Source organism: Salmo trutta, chromosome 35, assembly GCF_901001165.1.
Source record: "Salmo trutta chromosome 35, fSalTru1.1, whole genome shotgun sequence".
Classification (NCBI taxonomy): domain Eukaryota; kingdom Metazoa; phylum Chordata; class Actinopteri; order Salmoniformes; family Salmonidae; genus Salmo; species Salmo trutta.
The window spans coordinates 1,257,693-1,283,858 of NC_042991.1; the positions used below are offsets into that span (position 1 = coordinate 1,257,693).

Sequence of the window (26,166 nt, forward strand, 5' to 3'; positions counted from 1 at the left end):
ACTCTATGAGGTTGGAATAATACTGTGAAAATGATGATAATGCCCTTTTAGTGTAAGAGTTGTTTAAAAGAAGCCTGCAATTTCAGCTTGTTTTGGGGGATGGTTTTGGTCTTCCTGATGACATCACCAGGTGGTATATTAGTTAATAGACCAATAAGAAAAATAGTTCTGAACCTCTCTGCCAATAACAGCTAGTTTTCAGTTTTCCCCACCCCACTCCCAGACAGTCCTAGCTAAATTGTTTCTTGAGAAATTGCTCTTGCTAAGAATCTATTTTTGTTTCTATTTGATTGAAAACAATCACAGTAAGGTACTTAATTGTTACCCAGAAATGATTTGATATTGATATAAAACCATCTGCTTTGGGCCTTTAATATATATATTTGGTATGGCTGGTCTCTTCCCAGCAATCACAGCTAGTTTAAAAGTAGCTAAAATGTATTGTGAAGCTAAAAAAAGTAACTTACTGATGATTTGAACATGATGTGTGAAAAATGCTGATAACGGTCCTTTGACTTGAATGGGATTTGTGCCACAAATGCTAAAACTTTGTGCCAGGGAAACTAAATCAAAGTATGGATAAAATCAAATCAAATGTTATTTGTCACATGCGCCGAATAAAACAGGTGTAGACCTTACAGTGAAATGCTTACTTACAAGCCCTTAATGCAGTTCAAGAAATGGAGTTAAGAAAATATTTACTAAATAAACTAAAGTAAAAAATAAAAAGTAACACAATAAAATAACAATAACGAGGTTATATACAGGGAGTACTGGTTGAGGTAATTTGTACATGTAGGTAGGCGTAAAGTGACTATGCACAGATAATTAACAGCGAGTAGCAGGAGTGTAATTATTATATTTTATGAATAAAAACAACTAAGGGGGTGTCAATGTAGATAGTCCGGGTGGCCATCTGATTAATTGTTCAATAGTCTTATGTCTTGGGGGTAGAAGCTGTTAAGGAATTTTTGGGGCATAGACCTAGCACTCCGGTATCGTGCGGTAGCAGAGAGAATAGTCTATGACTTGAGTGACTGGAGTCTTTGACAACTTTTGGGGTCTTTCTCTGACACTGCCTAGTATATACCGTAGGTCCTGGATGGCAGGAAGCTTGGCCCCAGTGATGTACTTGGCCATACGCACTACCCTCTGTAGCGCCTTACGGTCAGATGATGAGCAGCTGCACTACCAGGCGGTGATGCAACCGGTCAGGATGCTCTCGATGGTGCAGATGTATACCTTTTTGAGGATCTGGAGACCCATAACAAGTCTTTTTAGTGTCCTGAGGGGGAAAAGGTGTTGTCGTACCCTCCTCACAACTGTCTTGGTGTGTTTGGACCATGATACTTTGCTGGTGATGTGGACACCAAGGAACTTGAAACTCTCGACCCGCTCCACTTCAGCCCCATCGATGTTAATGGGGGCCTGTTCGGCTTTCCTTTTCCTGTATTCCACAACCAGCTTCTTTGTCTTGCTCACATTGAGAGACAGGAAGTTGTCCTGGCACCACACTGCCAGGTCTCTGACTTCCTCCCTATAGGCTGTCTCATCGCTGTCGGTGATCAGGCCTACCACTGTTGTGTCATCAGCAAACTTAATGATGGTGTTGGAGTCGTGCTTGGCCACGCAGTCTTGGGTGAACAGGGAGTACAGGAGGGGACTAAGCACACACGTCTGAGGGGCCACAGTGTTGAGGATCAGTGTGGAGATGTATTGTTGACTACCCTTACATCCTGGGGGTGGTCCGTCAGGAAGTTCAGGATCCAGTTACAGAGGGAGGTGTTTAGTCCCAGGGTCCTTAGCTTCGTGATGAGCTTTGTGGTCACAATGGTGTTGAACGCTGAGCTGTAGCCAATGAATAGCATTCTCACATGTTGTTCCTTTAGTCCAGGTGGGAAAGGGCAGTGTGTAGTGCGATTCAGATTGTGTCATCTGTGGATCTGTTGGGGCGGTATGCGAATTGGAGTGGGTCTAGGGTTTCCAGGATGATGGCGTTGATGTGAGTCATGACCAGCCTTTCAATGCACTTCATAGCTACCAACGTGAGTGCTACGGGGCGGTAGTCATTTAGGAAGGTTACCCTTGCTTTCTTGGGCACAGGGACTATGGTGGTCTGCTTGAAACATGTAGGTATTACAGACTTGGTCAGGGAGAGGTTGAAAATGTCAGTGAAGACACTTGCGAGTTGGTCTGCGCATGCACTTAGTACACGTCCTGGTAATCCGTCTGACCCTGCGGCCGTGGCTCTTGTGAATGTTGACTTGTTTAAAGGTCTTGTTCACATTGGCTACCGAAAGCGTTATCACACAGTCGTCTGGAACAGCTGGTGTTGTCATACATGCTTCAATGTTGCTTGCCTCGAAGCGAACATAAAAGGCATTTAGCTTTCACATCTGCGGTGAAAGGTGGAAGAGCTAGAGTGGTGTTTGACAGACCATGAGACATCCGAAAATCGGTCTTCTCACTAAAACTTCTGTAGTGTCCAAACTATTATGAAAGGGGAGACTCTCACAAACAATTTGGTGGTCTCCGTTTTGCTCTACGACCCCCACAAGTTTCAGGGGACTCGTCTGACATCAGTACTGTCAGGGTGCCAACTTCTGTTTGTAGCGTCCAAACTTTTTCGGTTACAATTTAATGTGACTCCACTATGGAAAGGGGAGATCATCACGAACATGATTATCACAAACTCCGTTTTGCTCTATGACCTCCACAAGTGTCACAGAATATGTCTGAATGTAACTAGCATTGATTTTAAAAAAATTAATAGAAGTATGAAGGTAATTTTGTGCCTACCCCGAAAAGGGTTTAAATATGTGTAAAAAAAATATATATATATATATATAACAGTACAAGTCAAAAGCTTGGACACACCTACTCATTCGAGTTTCTTTTCTTTTTTTTTTACTATTTTCTACATTGTAGAATAGTAGTGAAGACATCAAAACTATGAAATAACACATATGGAATCATGTAGCATCCCAAAAAGTGTTAAAGAAATAAAAATATATTTGAAATATGAGATTCTTCAAAGTAGCCACCCTTTGCATTGAAGACAGCTTTGCACACTTTTGGCATTCTCTCAACCAGCTTCTTGAGGTAGCCACCTGGAATACATTTCAATTAATAGGTGTGCCTTGTTAAAAGTTAATTTGTGGGATTTCTTTCCTTCTTAATACGTTTGAGGCAATCTGTTGTGCTGTGACACGGTAGGGGTGGTATGATAGCCCTATTTGGTAAAATACCAAGTCCATATAATGGCAAGAACAGCTCAAATAAGCAAAGCGAAATGACAGTCCATCATTACTTTAAGACATGAAGGTCAGTCAATACGGAAAATGTCAAGAACTTTGAAAGTTTCAAGTGCAGTCGTAAAAACCATCAAGCCCTATGATGAAACTGGCTCTCATGAGGACCACCATAGGAAAGGAAGACCCAGAGTTACCTCTGCTGCAGAGGATAAGTTCATTAGAGTTACCAGCCCAAATAAATGCTTCACAGAGTTCAAGTAACAGACACATCTCAACATCAACTGTTCAGAGGAGACTGCGTGAATCAGGCCTTCATGGTCGAATTGCTAATAAAGGACACCACTAATAAAGGACACCAATAAGAAGGAGAGACTTGCTTGGGCCAAGAAACACGAGCAATGGACATTAGACCGGTGGAAATGTGTCCTTTGGTCTGATGAGTCCATATTTTAGATTTTTGGTTCCAACCTCCGTGTCTTTGTGAGACGCAGACTAGGTGAACGGATGATCTCCGCATGTGAGGTTCCCACCGTGACGCATGGAGGAGGAGGTGTGATGGTGTGGGGGTGCTTTGCTGGTGACACTGTCAGTGATTTATTTGGAATTTATGGCACACTTAACCAGCATGGCTACCACAGCATTCTGCAGCTATACGCCATCCCATCATTTGTTTTTTAACAGGACCATGACCCAACACACCTCCAGGCTGTGTAAGGGATATTTGACCAAGAAGGACAGTGATGGAGTGCTGAATCAGATGACCATCCGACCTCAACCCAATTGAGATGGTTTGGGATGAGTTGGACCGCAGAGTGAAGAAAAAGCAGCCAACAAGTTCTCAGCATATGTGGGAACTCCTTCAAGACTGTTGGAAAAACATTCCAGGTGAAGCTGGTTGAGATAATGCCAAGAGTGTGCAAAGCTGTCATTGAGGTAAAGGGTGGCTACTTTGAAGAATCTAAAATCTAAAATATATTTGTTTAACACTTTTTTGGTTACTACATGATTCCAAATGTGTTATTTCATAGTTTTGATGTCTTCACTATTATTCTACAATGTAGAAAATAGCAAAAATAAAGAAAAACCCTTGAATGAGTAGGTGTGTCCAAGCTTTTGAATGGTACTCTATATATATTTCCTGGGCATTCTTATTTCTCTTAGATATAGGACAAATACTTCAAAACCCTGTTTCTTATGATACATTTTTTGACTGTCTTTTTTGCCCTCCCCATTACACTATCCCATTAAAGTGGAAGGATTAAGCTAGTACTCTTTAATAAAGACCATAATCTGACTGGGATTTAGCTATGTCTTATCCCCACCCGGCACAGCCAGAAGAGGACTGGCCACCCCTCATAGCCTGGTTCCTCTCTAGGTTTCTTCCTAGGTTCTGTCCTTTCTAGGGAGTTTTTCCTAGCCACCGTGCTTCTACACCTGCATTGCTTGCTGTTTTGGTTTTAGGCTGGGTTTCTGTACAGCACTTTGTGACATCAGCTGATGTAAGAATGGCTTTATAAATACATTTGATTGATTGATTGAAATGGAGAGTGACAGAGGGAGGGAGGGAGGTAAGAAAGAGTCTGTTTGGCAGGGACAAGGGTAAAGGAGAAAGGGAGGGAGGAAGTCTGTAGAGAGGGAGGCAGGGGGATTGATGGATGGGGAGGTACTGTTTCCATCTCTTTTTCTCTGTAGAGGGGATTTAAAGGTAAAAACATACTGTACTCTCACTAACTAACATCTGGGCTACATTTACAATGTAGCTGTGTGTATATTGGGGGTGGGGGTGAGGGGGGTTCTTCATAGGATTCAACGGATTCCTGAGAATGTGTTTAGTGTAAAGTGGAGATGGGAGTGTGAGATTGGAGGATCACTGCTTCTGTGTTTATGTTTCTCAACAACATCATAACAATACGATAAACTCATCTTTGAGCAGTTTTCTCATGGCAGTAACATTGCTATCTATCCATTCTTGAGCTACAACCAAGCTGCTCTGAGAACAGAGTTTGTCCTGGTCTCTAATACAGCTTTGTTGTTCCTTATGAAGCAGTCACTGATCCCAATCCTGTTTTCACAGGTGGTTCTATTTAGCCCCCCCCCCAAAAAAAAATATCACAATAAGGGAACCCCCCTTTTGCGCCCCAAATACTGCACCTCTGTGCTCTGTTCCACTAGCTTGCCATGCAGTGAATATGAGACGTAATCGTAGCCAAAACGACTGAGAGGCGATTGATTGCCCTGCAATGAATACAGATTCTAGAGAGTAAGATTTTACTGGTGCTTCCTGAGTAAAGAATTTAGTTTAGTTCAGTTTATTAATTTGACCATTTTAAAAAACAAGCACACATCAAACTTAAAAGCCATACATGCACATGAATAAAATCATCGAGGATAGCACACAATAAAGTCTGGGACTTATTTCCATTGTGGTCCTCTTGAGACAAGATGGCTAGACAAGATCGAATACAGTATGGCAGTGAAATAATAAACCAAAAACACAAAAGAATTGGACTTCAACACCGTCATTGTTATGGATTGCTGTATGAAGCACTTGGCCCAAATCCCTCTAAAAGTCAGTATGGGATGAGAGAGAAAAGTAGGGAGGAAAAACTCAAAACAACAGTCATAACAAAGAATGAATCCAAGCACTCCTGTTGATGAGGACAATCAATTCTATAAGCCTCTACAGCACAAAAAGTACTTTCCCTCATAAAATGCATTTCCCTTATAAACCTTGACACAGTTCTTGAATTTCTTGTCTATTTATCTTCTTATCATGGTTGGTTGTGTTATCGCTTCACTGCAACATCTCCATGAATGGTAAAAAAGCTTTTCTTTGCGAATGCCTTTTACAGTAGTTTGTCTTTTTCTCCAGCATATCCTAATATGTAGCCTACATTGCATGGGCTGTTAGTTATCCATTCATCTATAAAATGCAATGAGGGGGTTGACCACTCCAGAATCCCCTGCCTACCTTTGTTACACACCCAGAGAGCCACACCCTTCCTTTGAATGTTTGGTGTGTGGGCCTCCCGAGTGGCGCTGTAAGGCAGTGCTTGAGGCGTCACTACAGACCCGGGTTCGATCCCAGGTATGTGTCACGACTGGGCGTGTCTGGGAGTCCCATAGGATGACCCAGCGTCGTCCAGGTTAGGGGAGGGTTTGGCCGGGGGGGCTTTATTTGGCTCATCGTGCTCTAGCGACTCCTTGTGGCCTGCAGGCTGACCTCAGTTGTCAGTTGAACAGTGTCTTCTCTGACACATTGGTGCAGGTGGTTGTTACTGAGCGCGGTTTAGCGGCTCATGTTTCAGAGGACGCATGACTTGACGTTTGCCTCTCTCTCGAGCTCGTTGGGGAGTTGCAGCAATGAGACAAAATAAACCAATAAAGACTGGAGTATGTCATGCTATTTGCTCGTCATTCACAGCAGGCCTCGTTTCACCAAGGGTGACAGGAGTTTTGTGTTTGAGTGTGAGCGAGAGACTCGGGCAGGTTAGCCTCTTACATCTAGATGTTCCGCTAGCGGAACGTCTGCTCCAATATCCAATGATGGGCGGGGCGCGAAATACAAACTCCTCTAAAATCCGAAAACTTCCACTTTTCAAACATATGACTATTTTACAGCTATTTAAAGACAAGACTCTCGTTAATCTAACCACACTGTCCGATTTCAAAAAGGCTTTACAGCGAAAGCAAAACATTAGATTATGTCAGCAGAGTACCCAGCCAGAAATAATCAGACACCCATTTTTCAAGCTAGCATATAATGTCACAAAAAACAAAACCACAGCTAAATGCAGCACTAACCTTTGATTATCTTCATCAGATGACACACCTAGGACATTATGTTATACAATACATGCATGTCTGTTCAATCAAGTTCATATTTATATCAAAAACCAGCTTTTTACATTAGCATGTGACGTTCAGAACTAGCATTCCCACCGAACACTTCCGGTGAATTTACTAAATTACTCACAATAAACGTTCACAAAAAGCATAACAATTATTTTAAGAATTATAGATACAGAACTCCTCTATGCACTCGATATGTCCGATTTTAAAATAGCTTTTCGGATGAAGCACATTTTGCAATATTCTAAGTACATAGCCCGGCATCACAGGGCTAGCTATTTAGACACCCAACCAGTTTAGCCTTCACCAAAATCACATTTCCTATAAGAAAAATGGTCTTACCTTTCCTGTTCTTCGTCAGAATGCACTCCCAGGACTTTTACTTCAATAACAAATGTAGGTTTGGTCCCAAATAATCCATCGTTATGTTCCATCAACAACGTTTTGTTCGTGCGTTCTAGACACTATCCCAATGGTAAATCACGGTCACGAGCATGGCGCAGAACGTGACAAAAAAATTCTAAATATTCCATTACCGTACTTCGAAGCATGTCAACCGCTGTTTAAAACCAATTTTTATGCAATTTATCTCATAGAAAAGCGATAATATTCCGACCGGGAATCTGCCTGTCTGTAAACTGAGGGAAAAACCGAAAGACGGGGGCGGGGCATGTCGCGAGCGTAAGCATTTCTCCACTGAGAGACCACTTAGCTTTTGCTCTCTACTGTTTCAGCCAGGGCTTTGAATTACGTCATTCCTGTTTTTCCCGGGCTCTGAGAGCCCATTGGAGACGTGGGAAGTGTCACGTAACAGCAGAGATCCTTAGTTTTTGGAAGAGATGTCAAAGAAAGCAAATAAATGGTCAGACAGGGTACTTCCTGAACAGAACCTTCTCAGGTTTTTGCCTGCCATAGGAGTTCTGTTATACTCACAGACACCATTCAAACAGTTTTAGAAACTTTGGAGTGTTTTCTCTCCAAAGCTAATAATTATATGCATATTCTAGTTTCTGGGCAGGACTAATAATCAGATTAAATCGGGTACGTTTTTTATCCAGCCGTGAAAATACTGCCCCCTAGCCATAATTAGAGTGTATGCTTGTGGTTGTGTATATCAGTGTGTATTTCAATGTGGCAATGTATATGCGGCTCTACTGGTGCACCCACCTGTGTGTTTCAGTGTGTGTATGTGCATGTTTTTCAAGTACCAGCAAATATATGTCATTAGTTATTAACACCACGCCCAGACCGGACGCGCGCATGTGCCATCATGCGCCATCGTGTTCCATCGTGCGCAAATTGATTTTGTCCCCCACACCAAACGCGATCACGACACCTAGGTTGAAATATCAAAACAAAATCTGAACCAATTATATTAATATGGGGACAGGTCAAAAAAGCATTAAACATTTATGGCAATTTAGCTAGCTAGCTTGCAGTTGCTAGCTAATTTGCCCTATTTAGCTAGCTTGCTGTTGCTAGCTAATTTGTCCTGGGATATAAATGTTGTTGTTGTTATTTTACCTGAAATGCACAAGGCCCTCGACTCCGACAATTAATCCACACATAAAACAGCCATCCGAATCGTTTCTAGTCATCTCTTCTCCTTCCAGGCATTTTCTTCTTTGGACTTTATATGGCGATTGGCATCTAACTTTCATAGTTACAATGACTGACTGACCGATCTCAGTTCTTTCAGTTCTTTCAATCACCCACGTGGGTATAGCAAATGAGGAGATGCCACGTGGGTATCTATTTTATCTATATTTTGGCAAAGCAGAATCTCGTTGGTGCGCTCGAGCAGTGTGGGTGCAATGATTGAATAACTTGTATGTTTAAATGTATTTTAAATGTATAAATGTGTGTGTTTCTCCTTGGCTGCCTACTGTCTAGGCAGATGGGTCCACAAACTCCACATTGCCAACAGGCCCTCTGGTTAAACACCTTCCTCCCTCCTCCACACCTGCATGCCTGTCTGCCTGGACCAAAGCCCAGATATGATATCTATGGTTGATTTCTAATGGAGAGGAGAGCAGAGGGAATACGTTCAACACCACAGTGCCCACAAAGCTCATCAATAAACTAAGGACCCTGGGACTAAACACCTCCCTCTGCAACTGGATCCTGGACTTCCTGACGGACCGCCCCCAGGGGCTAAGGGTAGAGAACAGCACATCTGCCACGCTGATCCTCAACACTGGGGCCCCTCAAGGGTGCATGCTTAGTCTCCTCCAGTACTTCCTGTTCACTCATGACTGCGTGGCCATGAACACCTCCAACTCAATCATCAAGTTTGCTAACAACACAACAGTGGTAGGCCTGATCACTGACAACGATGAGACAGCCTATAGGGAGGAGGTCAGAGAACTGGCAGTGTGGTGCCAGGACAACAACCTCGCTCTCAATGTGAGCAAGACAAAGGAGCTTATCGGGACTATAGGAAAAGGAGAGCCGAACAGGCCTCCATTAACATCGACAGGACGGAAGTGTAGCGGGTCGAGAGTTTCAAGTTCCTTGGTGTCCACATCACCAACAAACTATCATGGTCCAAACACACCAAGACAGTTGTGAAGAGGGCATGACAACACCTTTTACCCCTCAGAAGACTGAAAGGATTTGATTTGTGTCCCCAGATCCTCAAAAAGTTATACAGCTGCACCATCGAGAGCATCCTGACTGGTATGGCAACTGCTCGGCATCTGACCGTAATGCTACCGGAGCGTCAAGTCTAGGACCAAAAGGCTCTGTAACAGCTTCTACCCCCAAGCCATGAGACTGCCATAAGACCCCCCCCCCCCCCCACCCACTCCCTTTGTCATTACACTGCTGCTACTCTGTTTATTATCTATGCATAGTCACTGCACAAATTACCTTGACTAACCTGTACCCCTGCACATTGACCCAGTACCGGTACCCCCTGTATATTGCCACTTTATTGCTATGTACATTTATTGTTACTGTTTGATCGATTCAATATTTTTTTTTAAGTTAATCAATATTTTCTTAACTCTACTTCTTCAACTGTGTTGTTGGTTAAGGACTGGTACGTAAACATTTTACGGTAAGGTATACATTTGCATGTGACAAATACAATTTGATTTGATTTGCTGAGAGCCATATGACACAGACAGAGATGGAGAGAGAGAGAGAGAGAGAGAGAGAGAGAGAGGTAAATGATTTTGGGGATGGGAGAGAGAGGGTGGGTGGGAGGAAGACAGAGGGGAGGTAAGGGAGAGAGAGGCAGAAAATAGAAAGGAATGAGAGAGAGAGAGAGAGAGAGAGAGAGACTACTTAATTCTAGATGTGAGATATATTGGACATCTTGTTCAATTTCTTCAAATTTCTTCACCACCGCTCTGCTATGCACTTTGACATTTGAAATTGTCTTCATTGCATATCTATCACAGGCGGCCGGTGGCACCTTAATTGAGGAGGATGGGCTCATTGTAATGGCTGGGACGGAATAAATGGAATAGTATCGAACACGTAAAACACATGGTTTCCATGTGTTTGATACCCTTCCATTCACTACATTCCAGACATTATCATGAGCCGTTTTCCCCTCAGCAGCCTCCTTTGACCTCTACTCCAAACTACAAGAACAGAGCAAGACATGTGCCCTTTCAGTTTCACTGGGCATGACGCCTCTGCTCTCTCTACCTCGCATCTTCCCTCTGTCCCTTTCTTTTCTCTACAAGCCAAACGCTGGTTTCTTCACAGCGAGAAAGCCTTCCTAACAAAGTAAAAAAAGAAACTGAATGTTTCAACACAGTGAGCTTATACCAACACAAAGCTCTCTCATTGTCTGCTGTGCTACTCGGGTCTCTAACAGTGTCTACCTAACCACAGCCGTACAAATTTCAAGGTTTAAGTTTTATTGTTACGTGCACAAGTACAGTGAAATGCCTCTCTTGCAAGCTCTTTGCCAACAATACAGTAATCAGTAGTACTATAAAATAAAGTAAAGTAAAACAAAAACACACAAGAAATAGAACTTTGAAGAACACAAGAAGGTAAGTAAGCTACAGTGGATTTGGAAAATATTCAGATCCCTTTACTTTTCCCACATTTTGTGGGAAAAGTGCTGCTGATTATATAAATATATTTGATTGATTTATTGATTGGTTGGACCGAGATGACAGCGGCAATACAATAGCCCTCTATGCAAAAGTCAATCTCATATCCATGTGCTCTAATTCTTTTAGAATATGTTAATTCTGAACTAGCTTTTGCAAAAAAATAACTATTTACTATACAGTATCTAATAGGTTAACTTCATAGAGTTCAAAAGAACCTAGAAGCATGGGTCGGTCTATGGGTAGGTCCGGCATCAGCTCCAGCCTCAGCTTCAGCTCCAGCCTCAGCTCCAGAAAGGGGAGAACAGACATAGTGTGACCCAAGGTGAAATGTCACTTTTTCAGCCATTGATCTACTGTGACTACCTTGTCCCTTGTCCCACCAACTCTGGTTTTAAAGCTGCCTGAGAAACTGAGTCACACCTATGGGATTAAAACGTCTACTTCTACTACTCTCTTTCTCTCTTTCAGTCTTTCTCTCTTTCTCACTCTAGTTCTCTCTCCCTCCATTTTTAGACTGTTTAGACTTGTTGGTGAAAATCTTTCTGAGAATTGACAATAAAGCGATTGACATTGAAACTGAGAGGGGAAATAGAGAGAGATATGGAGTGTGCCTAGCCCTATTCTAATACACCTCTGGGCCTATGGCCTGTTTATCTCCAAATCAAATAAAGTTTATTGGTTGCGTACACAGATATGCAGATGTTATCGCAGGTACAGCGAAATGCTTATGTTTCTAGCTCAACAGTGCAGTAATATCTAGCAATACAATGTCAATATAATACACAAATAACAGAATGAGTAATATCAGAATGAGCAATGTCAGTCTGGAATATAAATATACAGTTGAAGTCGGAAGTTTACATACACCTTAGCCAAGTACATTTAAACTCAGTTTTTCACAATTCCTTACATTTAATCCTAGAAAATATTCCCTGTTTTAGGTCAGTTAGGATCACCACTTTATTTGTTAGAATGTGAAATGTCAGAATAATAGTAGAGAGAATGATTTATTTCACCTTTTATTTCTTTCATCACATTCCCAGTGGGTCAGAAGTTTACATACACTCAATTAGTATTTGGTAGCATTGCCTTTAAATTGTTTAACTTGGGTCAAATGTTTCTGTTAGCCTTCCACAAGCTTCCCACAATACGCCGAGTGAAATTTGGGCCATTCCTCCTGACAGAGCTGGTGTAACTGAGTCAGGTTTGTAGGCTTCCTTGCTCGCACATGCTTTTCAGTTCTGCCTACAAATTTTCTATGGGATTGAGGTCAGGGCTTTGTGATGGCCACTCCAATACCTTGACTTTGTTGTCCTTAAGCCATTTTGCCACAACTTTGAAAGTATGCTTGGGGTCATTGTCCATTTGGAAGACCAATTTGCGACCAAGCATTAACTTCCTGACTGATGTCTTGAGATGTTGCTTCAATATATCCACATCATTTTCCTCCCTCATGATGCCATCTATTTTGTGAAGTGCACCAGCCCCTCCTGCAGCAAAGCACCCCCACAACATGATGCTGCCACCCCCGTGCTTCACGGTTGAGATAGTGTTCTTTGGCTTGCAAGCCTCCCCCTTTTTCCTCCAAACATAGCGATGGTCATTATGGCCAAACAGTTCTATTTTTGTTTAATAAGACCAGATGACACTTCTCCAGAGAGTACAATCTTTGTCCCCATGTGCAGTTGCAAACCGTAGTCTGGCTTTTTTATGGTGGTTTTGGAGCAGTGGCTTCTTCCTTGCTGAGCGGCCTTTCAGGTTATGTCGATATAGGACTCATTTTACTGTGGATATAGATACTTTTGTACTTTTGTACTGTGTTTCCTCCAGCATCTTCACAAGGTCCTTTGCTGTTGTTCTGGGATTGATTTTCATTTTTTGCACCAAAGTACGTTCATCTCTAGGAGACAGAACGCGTCTCCTTCCTGAGCAGCATGACAGCTGCGTGGTCCCATGGTGTTTATACTTGCGTATTATAGTTTGTACAGATGAACGTGGTACCTTCAGGCGTTTGGAAGTTGCTCCCAAGGATGAACCAGCCTTGTGGAGGTCTACAATTTTTTTGTGAGGTCTTGGCTGATTTCTTTTGATTTTCCAATGATGTCAAGCAAAGAGGCACTGAGTTTGAAGGTAGGCCTTGAAATACATCCACAGGTACACATCCAATTGACTCAAATGATGTCAATTAGCCTACCAGAAGCTTCTAAAGCCATGACATCATTTTCTGGAATTTTCCAAGTTTTTTAAAGGCACAGTCAGTGTATGTAAACTTCTGACCCACTGGAATTGTGATACAGTGAATTATAAGTGAAATAATCTGACTGTAAACAATAGTTGGAAAAATGACTTGTGTCATGCACAAAGTAGATGTCCTAACCGACTTGCCAAAACTATAGTTTGTTAACAAGAAATTTGTGGAGTGGTTGAAAAATGAGTTTTAATGACTCCAACCGAAGTGTATGTGAACTTCCGACTTCAACTGTATACACAGGAGACAGTATAGACAGTGTATGGGTAGAAAAGGTGTGTACTGCAGTAGTTATATAGGATGAGCCATAACTAGAATAAAATATATACTGTTTTAGGATAGAAGGGAAAATGAATGGCACGATGTACAGACAAGTCCTTGAAGAAAACCTGCTGCCCCAACTGCAAGAAAGACGAAACTGGGACAGAAATTCTCCTTCCTGCATGACAATGACCCAAAGCATACAGCTAAAGATACAATGGACTGCCTAAGGAATAAAAAGTTAAATGTCATTGAGTGGCCCAGTCAGAGCTCAGACCTAAATCCAATGGAAGATTTGTGGGTGGGGGTTGACTTGAATATTGCTGTCCATTAACTCTCCCCAAGGAACTTGACAGAGCTTGAACAGTTTTGTAAAGAAGAATGGTCAAATATTGCCAAATCTATGTGTGCAAAGTTGGTAGAGACCTATCCCAACAGACTCACAGCTGTAATTGCTGACAAAGGTACTTCCACCAAGTATTAACTCAGGGGGTGGAGACTTTTTCTCTTAAAAGTGTAGAGTATGGTGCGAGATAAGTGGGGAAAAAATCCTTACTTAACGCTGAGGCACTGACACAACAAAATGTGAAAAACATTCCAGGGGAGTGTAGGCTTTCTATAGGCACGGTGCATAAAGTGGGTTAAACAGTATGTAAACATTGTTAAAGTGGGTTAAAGTGGGTATGGGTTTTTGGACACGGCCAGTGTCTAAGGTGCCGGACAGAGTACAAGGCGGTGGCTGGCTAGTGATGTCTGTTCAACGGTCTGATAGTCTGGAGATAGAAGCTGTTTTTCAGTCTCTCGGTCCTGGCTTTAATACACCTGTACTGTGTCCGTCTGCTAGATGGTAGCAGGGTGAACAGGTTGTGGCTCCGGGGGCTGAGGTCCTTGCTTCTCTGGGTGCTGTAGATATCCTGGAGGACAGGCAGTGTGCCCACAGTGATGCGTTGGGCTTTACCAGGCGGTGATGCAGCCCGATATAATACTCTGGATGGTGCACCTGTAGAAGTTTGTGAGGGTCTTAGGGGCCATGCCGAAGAGATCACAGGTTCTCATTCTGTCTGTCTGTCTGTATGTCTGTCTGTCTGTCTCTCTCTCTGTTAGTTGTTGTTTATCTTGTCCATGTTTGTAAGTGGTTTAATGCATTCTGCTCCTCTATAATTTGCAATAATGCCTCATCCCCTCTACCACCTACCACTTCCCTCCATCCTTCCATCCCTTTACTTAGAGCTCAAAAAGGCAAGCAGAAGAAAGAAATTAAGCCTTGAACAAGTAAATGATTAAATAAAATATATTGCGCTAGCAGGGGATTTGACAGCTGAGAGATGGATCTCGTTTGGTTTGTTAATTATCCAAACAAACCCTCAGGATGTTCTATCACACACGCACCCGCACGCACACGCACACACACACACACACACACACACTAACACACACACTAACACACACACACACACACACACACACACACACACACACACACACACACACACACACGCACACACGCACACGCGCACACACACACACACACACACACACACACACACACACACACACACACACACACACACACACACACACAGGATTTTGTTTAGCAACTTGAGAGGAGGATGATTAGTCGAGCAACAATTGTGCTAACAGCCTTTAACCTTTATTGCAGAGCTATGGAAAATATTTTCTCTTTAGAGTTGAGTTTTATACAGCTGTTTTGTCCAATCAAAGGCTCTCATTGAACTCATTCTGAAGCTTAATAACATAAGTGAGTTACAGAGAGGAACCTGATTTTTAGAGAACAGTGTTAACTTCTTCCATAGGGGATGAGGAGTAACAATTATAACAATGAACGAACAGGCAACTACCAGAACTCCTCACTACTGTTTGAGCAAATCGAAGGCCCCAATGTTCCAATCCACAGAAGTACGACATAGAACAGACAAAATAGACATGGTTCATGGATTGTCATTACATTGGACACACATGCTATGGTCTGCTATGTGTTTTTCTACACAGTGTCGTGACGTTGTATTAGTTAATGTGACGACTGTTGCTCATCGAATGATTAACGGTTTATAATTGCGTGATTAAATGAATTAAGCAATGAATCAAGCAATTATTAACTCATTAACCTGGGGCACCATGGGAAAATTAGTTTGATTGAGTTTCTATTTCCCAAATTAACTCAAAGAATATCAGAATATCGATTTTACAATAGTCGCTAAATTAATCAACCTCTAGTCTCATGTCTGAACGTCGCATAATCCGGGAATCTGCACGAACCCGGGCTACACCAATGAGTTTATCACACCAATCTTAGTTGATTATTTATTTACTAGCAAGCTAAAATGATGATAAAAATACACATACACAAAACACAGTCTAGGCTATTGATTAGGACTTAGTATAACGGGTCAACACACTATGGCGCGTGTTACCCAAAATGGGGATTTCAAAGAGAGAGAAACAAAGCAAGTACACGAGAGAAATATACATTTGGGTTCATTTGTCAGCTATGCTTATTTAAACCTAGCCTTGCCCTGAACTGCCGATCTTATGGGTCAGAATATAATGATGTAATTACGTGTTGGAGGTCTCAGGTGGGAAGCGTGGGTCGTTTGGGCTTCTCAATGATGCACTTCTCCGGCGCATCTCTCTGGTTGTCCTCACGATGTCAGTGTCCTTCTTGGCTTAGTGGTCTGATCCCTCGCCCTTGCTCTGAAAGGGGTCTTCTGAGGACAGACAGCTCTGTAGCTCAGAGCTCACAGCTTAGGACTCGAACAGTGTAGATACCACGATTCAATGGAGAGTGGAGGCTGGGTGGTTCGGCTTGAATTCACCCGCTTAGACACAGCTACTCGCCCGTAGCTCGTGTAGAAAAAGATTTCTTTGTCTTCAACCTCGTGTTTCGTTTTGGGGTTCGTTGACTTTATTAGACCTTCGCTGCAGCTTGGGGTCACTTAGTCTGATATGTTAATTCTTCACTCTCCTGTCTTATACCCTCAGGTCAGAAGTGGGCGTAACCGCCTTTAGGGCAATTCTCTGGGCGTACCAAGTTAAGGGACAAGGCCTAGATTTGACTAAAATCCAATTTTAGACACTAACTTCACATTTCATCCTTACCAAAACATTCTCTTTGATTTGGATATTTTCCACATAACGTACAATGTATAAACATCAGGCATATACTGGGAAAACTCTTAAAGGTACAATGTTTTCATAATAACGTCATCTCTTAACCTTTAATAACAATACAAAAGTTACATACATTTTCATATTCCACCTATCGTCATGACCACCATTGTGGCTGACGGAAACCATTGTTCCAAAGTCCTTTTATTGCATGTTTAATGTTCTGAGGCCAGTTCTCCATAGTGAGGACAAAGGAATTTCTCTGTGGCCTAAGGTTTATCATGGGCGTGAGGGGTCATAAAACCCCCACATCTTCAGACCCCTAGATCTCTCCTCCTCTGTTGGGGGTTTGGGAGATAATCTGTAGGGTGGTGGTCTCCTGTACCCTGACCTGATCAGGACAGTCATGACAACAGCTTTGGGTTTTCCACATCACATTCCCTGCCCCTTTTAGCAGCATATACTGAAGTGTGCCACGACAGCACAGTGTGTTCCTGTGTACTGCTAACTGTTCATGAAGGTCATGTGTTTCCCATTTGGCTCATCTTCATCATCTCAGTCAGAAACACTGAACCTTCCCATGCCTTCCAGACCCATGTCATTCATCTGTTATGCATAAACACGTCTCCATGAGGGAGAGAGAGAGAGAGAGTAGTGAGAAAATAAGAGAGAGTGAACGAATGTGAACTATAATGAAGGCTAGTGATGAAGATGCGTCTGCGGCTTGTCGGCGCCAAGGCCCAGTGTGATGTTTCGATCACTGTTTGTGGCATTGTCTGGATAGATGGTCATATGTTTGCATATCACAGGAGTGAAACCCACCTACGCTGTGGCATTCTCCGTGGCTGGGCATTCCCATGGAGCCCTGGGGATTACTGACTTTGTCGGAGGTGTGAAGACTGTTGAAATTGAAAGTTACTAAATGAATGTTTCCGTGTGAATTACAGTGTCATGTTTAGATTGTTTCAAGAGCTCATTAAGAGCTGAACATTTGTATGTCTTATTGTACTGTACATGTTATGGATATCATTTTACAGGGAGCTAAAACTGTTCGTCAGATGGAGTTCATTTCTAAGTGAGGAGTAGCTCAGATGCGCTCCTATCATTGTGTTTATTGGATTAGAAAATGTGTGTGGAAGTGTTATTATTTTGTTTTGTTGTTTGAGCCAAGCAGGGTGATGCTGCTAAATGATGGGGGTTGTTGAAATTTGGATCCACCCTGGGAAGGATAAAAGTTGGAGGGATTTTTAGTTCAGGTAGTCATTGTTAACCAATCTCCTGACATATGTTATAGTGGTGTTTATTTTAAGAATATAGACAGATCATTTTGTAACTTTTTACATTGAAGACTTCTGTTATGTACTCTTTGATAATGGTATTGTTTTTATAACTGTAATAAGCCTGATTACTTTTAAATGGATATGTATTGTAGTCCTCATATTTCCAAGTAATATTCCTTGAATTATTCTTTGATGTAATGGTCTAATGGTAAATGTTATTACACTACACATAACATATGTTTGGGTCCTAACTTTGCATATATTCGCCAAGGCTAACTCAATGAATTAATGCTGGAACTCTGATTGCAAGGATTAACGCACAGAATCTGGACAGTTTTACTTGTATAACGGTTATCTTAGACACCTGTCAATTATAGTATTCCCGAGACTGGTCACACAAAGACTCGCTATCTTGATACGCTCGGATATGCTTAAGACCTATAGCATTTATTCACATGGTTATGGAGTCAGATTGAATTATAATATTACAATCGTAATCCTCCTACACTAATTCTGTCATTCCCAGTAGTTGGAATGGATTCATACCATTCTACAAAATCAAAGACATTGAGAGAAAGATTAACACATGCCAACATGTGAGAGGCAGTATGGGAGTTAGATAGAGAACACATGGCATGTTACGAAATGTCTTCTGCTCAGTGCTTCATTTGTAAATCGGGAGGTGCCGGAGCAAAATTTGAGTGCAAGAGGGTAGTGACCGTGGGAGCTACCCCGGAACGCATAAGAAAAAAATCCCCTTCAGAGTAAAGCATTGCATGCATATCATCGCATTTGCGTAGTGGCATATAGCAGTAAAGTAGAGACACTTACAGAAGTTGAACACATGGAGAACATTTTTAGTGGCCTATGGTCCGGGAAAATGTTTGCCTTTTATAAACGCATTTCAGGTAATTCTACATCATTTCACATGACTGGAGATTTTGGCATAATCTCAAGACATGGGAACTCGGAACTGTGAAATCTCAGACTTCCAAATTCAGTGTGTTAAAGACAACTCGGTAAAAACGAGCTCCAACTGGGAAAATTAATTTTCAACATTCATCCAACTCGGAATTCCAAGTCGGAAACTCAGGCATCATTCCAGAGCTCCAACTTTCCAACCTGAAGCTCACTGAGGTCATGATTCCACCTCCTTTTTTGTTTGAGTTCCCAGTTGTCATGAAAGCACCATAATACCGCACAAATGATCGAAATGACTGGCTACTTTGACACTGACAAACTGAGATTCTGAGATCAACCTTGGTGTGTGGAGACACATATTGTAGGCTACAATATGAGGAGGAAATTATAGTCCTAAAAATGCTTTCCAGTTACATTGACTCAACCAATGATGCGCAGCTTACTTGTTGGTGATGGCCGATGCGCCCGTGCCAAAAGCCTCTCTCTCTCGTTTTACTTTGTAAAACAATAAGCCTATTTGGAAGTTGATCAAATATTTTGGTAGCCTACAGCAGACAGATTAGAGTCTTCTCTTTTCAGCAGGAGCCGTTTGCTTTCCAATTTGTGTTTTCCAGCGATTGTATTTGTAACACTCGTCGTTAGAAGGAGAAGTGGACCAAGGCGCAGCGTGGTAAGTGTTCATGATACTTTATTTCACAACACACTCAAACAAAATAACAAACGGTGAAAAAACGAAAGCGCACAGTTCTGTCAGGCTCAGATGCTAAACAGAAAACAACCTCCTACAAACACGGGTGGAAAACAGGCTGCCTAAGTATGATTCCCAATCAGAGACAACGATAGACAGCTGCCTCTGATTGGGAACCACACTCGGCCCAAAAACAAAGAAACAGAAAACATAGACTTCCCCACCCGAGTCACACCCTGACCTAACCAAACATAGAGAATAATAAGGATCTCTACGGTCAGGGCGTGACAGTATTTGAAGTATTGCGAAAGGCCTGTTTTGTCTGCATGCTGTTTGTTCACTGACAGATTTGCCGCACGTTCCCGAATGTACGCAAAACCTTGTTATTGGGCTACACCCCACAGCTAGGCAATTTTTAAAGAAGATGTTCATCGTGTGTGTCTAAATGATATGCTTTCTCATGGTGTAGTAGGCTATTCTAAATTATTTAATTTATTTCTGAACAGACCGCAGTAATTCTATAACTTTGGCAAATGTATTTCAATTTATCAGGGGTGCTGCAGCTCCTCTAGAACCCTTCGCAGGCTATACTTCTATAAGGATATAAATGATGAAATGCAAGGCTGGTGAGATGAGAGTTGCAGGCTCATTCATGTCTATCAGAGCAGAGAGAGGGAGAGCGATCATAGAAAGGGAATCTCGTTCCAGTTCTGTGAGAGACATAGGCGCGCTTCTCACAAGGCCATGCATTGGTCTCAAACATAGGTTACAATGTTGTGCAAACCTGATACCGTACCCAAACCGGCCGCACGTGTGCACCATCGTGCGCTAATTTTGATACACAGGTTGAATCATCAAAACAAACTCTGAACCAATTATATTATTTTGGGGACAGGTCAAAAAGCATTAAACATTCATGGCAATTTCGCTAGCTAGCTTGTAGTTGCTAGCTAATTTGTCTTATTTAGCTAGCTTGCTGTTGCTAGCTAATTTGTCCTGGGATATAAATGTTGAGTTGTTATGTTACCTGAAATGCACAGGGTCCTCTACTCTGACAATTAATCCACACATAAAACGATCAACTGAATCGTTTCTAGTCATCTCTCCTCCTTCCAGGCGTTTTCTTCTTTGGACTTTATATGGCGATTGGCATCTAACTTTCATAGTTACCACTACGACCGACCGAACTCAGTTCATCTTTCAATCACCCACGTTGGTATAACCAATGAGGAGATGGCACGTGGGTATCTGCTTCTATAAACCAATGAGGAGATGGGAGAGGCAAGACTTGCACCGCATTCAGCGTCACAAATAGAACTGACTTCTATTTTAGCGCTTGGCAACGCAGACGCTCGTTGGCACACGCAAGCAGTGTGGGTGCAATAATTGAATAACATGTATGTTTAAATTTATTTTGCAACGCACGCGACGCGAGCGGTGTGGTCAGCATGTTAAGCTCGGGCCGGCCCAACACGAATCAACTTTGATAACTTTGATCACTTTTTCAATTGCAAAAAGTGACAATTATTTTTCATGCCATGAGAGGTACCGGATCCGGCCAAATAGGTCCCGGAACTGAACAGTCCAAATTAAGCACTGGTTCTGCTCCCGTAGTGCAGTTTATGTGACAATTGTGTGTTAAAAGCAGAGAGCACCAGGCAGCATATGGCATATGGTGCTATGTATTATTGATATCACAGCAGTGGCCAGCTAACTCTCAGTGCTCAGGGTGATGTGGCATAATGTGTGATTTTTTTGCCTGCAGTGATCTTCAAGCAGCCTCCTTTGAGACATGGCTGAGGAGATTGGAGTTTTGTATCTCTTTAAAGATTCAGAGATGAAAGAGTGGGTAGCTAAAGAGCAGCATGGCTCGCTGAGGAGAGAGACAGAAAGGAGAGGGAAGACTGGGAATGAGATTGAGGGGTGAAGAGAGGGAAGGAGGGAGAAAGGAGTGAGATGAAGACAGCAGGGAAAAGAGAGGGATAGAGCGTTGGGGGAAGAAGAGAGCCAAAGCGATAAAAAATGGTAGACAGATAAACAAAGAACGAGAAAGAATTTGGAGTCAACAGGTAGTGTGGTGGGTGTGGTGCATGGTCAGAGGTCAGGTGTGTGTGCGTTTGTTCGTCTCTGAAAGTGTGTTCGTTGGACTGGATCCTCTATTGACATGCAGCTTCAGAAACAGCCAGAGACACAATAGTGTGTGTGTGTGTGTGTGTGTGTGTGTGTGTGTGTGTGTGTGTGTGTGTGTGTGTGTGTGTGTGTGTGTGTGTGTGTGTGTGTGTGTGTGTGTGTGTGTGTGTGTGTGTGTGTGTGTGTGTGTGTGTGTGTTTCTAGGTGTGGCAGCAAGGAGTGTCTTTGTCTCTGTGTGGGACTCCCACCCCAAGTAACTTTGTAGCAAATCTCTAAACCCCTAGTTAAAACTCTTTCGCTCACCCACTTTCATACGTAAACATCTCTCACAGCATATATTTAGCATTTAGCATGTTTCACCAGTGCTAGCACTCTCACTCCAAGCACATTTCAGGATTCTAAAGTTGAACATTTTTCTGCTAAGTTAGAAGTAGAACATTTGAGTCTACGGTTCTTTCAGTTTGAGAGTGTCTATCATATTCTTAGTGTCTATCAGATAGAGTAATTCTCCTCAACTGTGTCCATTGTCTGTAGTTCAGTACAACAACTCAGCTTATTATCGACCACTTAAGAGTCCTTTCCTCTCTGTAATCTAACAACAGTCAGCCTCTCTCTCCTCTTCAGCCTACAGCCTACCCATTGATCCCTCATTGATTCCACTGCCCTTCTCCTCTCCTCCTTTTAGTTTGAACTCTATCTGTCAGCCTCTAAGGATTAAGCAGCTTTGTGCCAACAACACAGTGACTGAACAAGTGCTCCCGAACGTCCCCTTATTGAGTCACACTCTCCAGGTGGGCATCGTCCACTAAGCTCTGATCTATGATCAGATAACACTTCTATAGTTCCACAATTCTAATCCTCAATCATGAACAATTAAACAGCAGAACTGACTTCAGATCAGATAAGAGTTTAGTGGTCACATCACCCTACTGCAGGTATAATCACTCTCACTCACCTTTCTCTTTGGTCGCAAAGGTGGGCAGCACGTGGAGGGGTTGGCCCCTCCCCCTGTCTTCCCTGCTACAGAGTCATTCTTCAGCGTGCGTACGTAGGACACCATTCTCTTTATGGCTCTGTCCTCAGTCCCGAAGTTGGGCTCCAAGGGGTCCTTTGTCCCCCGTGTCCTCGCCCCCTTGTCTGGTAGCACCTGGCTGGTCTGTGTGGGACATCCTAAAATGAGGTGCGAAGGTGCCCCCCTCCTGCTCCCCAGCTCCAGGTAAATGTGAACACAGACACAGAGAGAGGTGAGGAGAAGACACAGGCGCAGAACCAGTCCTCTAGTCAGTCTGTCTCTCCCCATGCCTGGCCACATCTCTCTCTGTATCTCTCCCTTTTTCCTGTTCCTCTCTTTCTAGCCTCAGTCCATGTTCTGAACAGTGAGATTGTTGATCTCTGCCTCTGTCTCTATCCCATTCTTCCTCTCCTCCTCCTTGGAGTGGTTAGTCTTTCTCCTGTCCTCATTCTTTCCCTCCTTCCCTCCACTTGGAAGTCCACAGTTTGATCAAGATAGGCAGGAGCAGTGCTGAAGGTTTGTGAGACAGGAGGACACCTGCTCTTCGCAAAACAACTACCTCAGATACTGTGTGTGTGTGTATGTCTCTCTCGCCCCCTCGCTCTCTTTGTGTATATTGTGTATATGTGTGTCAGTGTATGTGAGCCTCTGTACACAACTCGTGGAAAAGAGCGTGTGGCTTTCATTGAAAAGTTTGGAACTTCCCCTTCCCTCTCCTAGCCCTCACACCTCTTTCTCGCACACACCCCTCTCACTCCATCTGTTCCCTCCCTCTCTATGTTCCCCTGTGTCTAGGGTTACTGTGTAACTCCACACTGGGCAGGGCCAACACATCCACAGCTATCTGTTACCAAGGCCTCACATTCTCTCTCTACTTAAACTCTGTTTCATACACAGAGGAGGTCATATAGGGAGAGAGAGGAGAGGAGAGAAGAGGAGTGAAGAGGAGTGGGAATTAGAGAAAGAGAAGGACAGGGAGACAATGAAGTGCAGTCTTGGAGGGTGGAGCATTGTATTAACGGCGTGTGTGTGTTCTTTTAAATCAAAGGCATGTTTTGCAGTCTGTCACAGAAAGAGAGGAACGAGGGAAAAGAAAACAAATGGGAAGAATGGAGAGGAAAGGGATACAGAGGTTGATTAGAAAAGGTTTTGGGGTGTTGTAAATGAAAGAATGAGGGAGCTTCATCTACTTTAGAGCTCTCGTTCTCGCTTTCATTCTCTCTCTCACACTGTGGGTATAAACATGATTATTCTAAACTGTTGGATCCTATGAAATCACTTTGAAACACTACACTCTTAGAATTTTTTTTTTCAAAAGGGTTCTTCGGCTATCCCCATAGAAGAACCCTTTTTAGTTCCAGATAAAACCATTTTGGGTTCCATGCAGAACTCTTTGTGGAAAGGGTCCTAGATGGAACCCAAAAGGGTTCTACATGGAACCAAAAAATGGTTCTTCAAAGGGTTCTCCTATGGGGACAGCCAAAATGTACACTTACTCCCACTCCCCAGAAGCAGCCAAATTGCTCCTTTCTTCATAAAAAAAAATATTCCAATCCCCCTACTGCAGCTCCCATCTATTAAGTCTCGATTGCAAAGGGTAAAAAGAGTTTACAGTATGGCTGGCTGATTGAAATAAGTGGATTTTTAGCACATCTGGGAAAAGTTTGGGGGACTTTATTAGTTGATGTCAGTGAAGTTGTGGGGGTAATGATTAAGGATCCACACAGGCTTTATGAAAGGAGGGGAATCGGAGGCTCCCAGACAGTGTACCCTTTATTTATGAAAACAGGCTTGTGGTATTGACCAGAGACACACAGTGCTCTGTTGCCACCTGTATGTAGTGAGAAGTATCACGCACACACACACACACACACACACACACACACACACACACACACACACACACACACACACACACACACACACACACACACACACACACACACACACACACACACACACACACACACACACACACACAATTAAACACCTTATTTGCCCGCTTCGAGGATAGTACAGTGCCACGACAACAAGGGAGGTACATCCCCGCTAACAGGAGGTACATCCCCTGTAGTAAACTGTAGTACACTATAAAATACTATACTACACACTGTAGTATCCCTCAATCATGTCTAGTACTTAGTGTAGAATTGTGTAGTACACTGTAGAATTCAATAGTACACTGAACAAAAAGGAACAAGTTCAAACAAGGAAATCAGTAAATTAAAAGAAATTCATTAGGACCTAATCTATGGATTTCACATGACTGGGAATACAGATATGCATCTGGTGGTCACAGATACCTTAAAAAAAAAGTAGGGGCGTGGATCAGAAAACCAGTCAGTATCTAGCTTAACCACCATTTGCTTCATGCAGCGTGACACATCTCCTTTGCATAGAGTTGATCAGGCTGTTGATTGTGACATGTGGAATGTTGTCCCACTCCTCTTCAATGGCTGTGCGAAGTTGCTGGATATTGGCGGGAACTGGAATGCTGTTGTACACGTCGATCCAGCACATCCCAAACATGCTCAGTGGGTGACATGTCTGGTGAGTATGCAGGTCATGGAGGAATTGGGACATTTTCAGCTTCCAGGAATTGTGTACAGATCCTTGCGACATGGGGCCGTGCATTATCATGCTGAAACATGAGGTGATGGCTGTGGATGAATGGCACGACAATGGGCCTCAGTGTCTCGTTACGGTATCTCTGTGCATTCAAATTGCCATCGATAAAATGCAATTGTATTCATTGTCCATAGCTTATGCCTGCCCATACCATAGCCTCAACCCCACCATTGGCCGCTCTGTTCACAATGTTGACATCAGCAAACCGCTCACCCACACAACATCTGTCTGCCATCTGCCCTGGATTAGTCCGTGAAGTGCACACTTCTCCAGCTTGCCAGTGGCCATCGAAGGTAACCATTTTCCCACTGAAGTCGGTTACGAAACCAAACTGCAGTCAGGTCAAGACCCTGGTGAGGACAATGAGCATGCAGATGAGCTTCCCTGAGACGATTCCTGACAGTTTGAGCAGTTGTGCAAACCCACAGTTTCATCAGCTTTCCGCGTGGCGGGTCTCAGACAATCCCGCAGGTGAAGAAGCCGGATGTCGAGGTCCTGGTCTGGCGTAGTTATACTTGGTCTGCGGTTGTGAGGCCGGTTGGACGTACTGCCAAATTCTCTTAAACAACGTTGTAGGCGGCTTATGGTAGATAAATGTACATTACATTCTCTGGCAACATCTCTAGTGGACATTCCTGCAGTCAGCATGCCAATTGCACACTCGCTCAAAACTTGAGACATCTGTGG

General features: G+C 43.0%; 1 protein-coding gene across 1 annotated transcript in view; it reads right to left on the reverse strand.

Annotated features, from left to right (window-relative positions):
* The window catches only part of LOC115174441 (methyltransferase-like protein 24), an 88,130-nt gene extending 64,561 nt beyond the window's left edge, over positions 1 to 23,569 (reverse strand). Inside the window, exon 1 of the mRNA XM_029732955.1 lies at positions 22,795 to 23,569. Within this exon, the coding sequence (XP_029588815.1) occupies positions 22,795 to 23,151 (357 nt within the window). The 5' untranslated portion in view covers positions 23,152 to 23,569. The remainder of the gene's footprint in view (positions 1 to 22,794) is intronic.
* Positions 23,570 to 26,166: the final 2,597 nt, after the last annotated feature.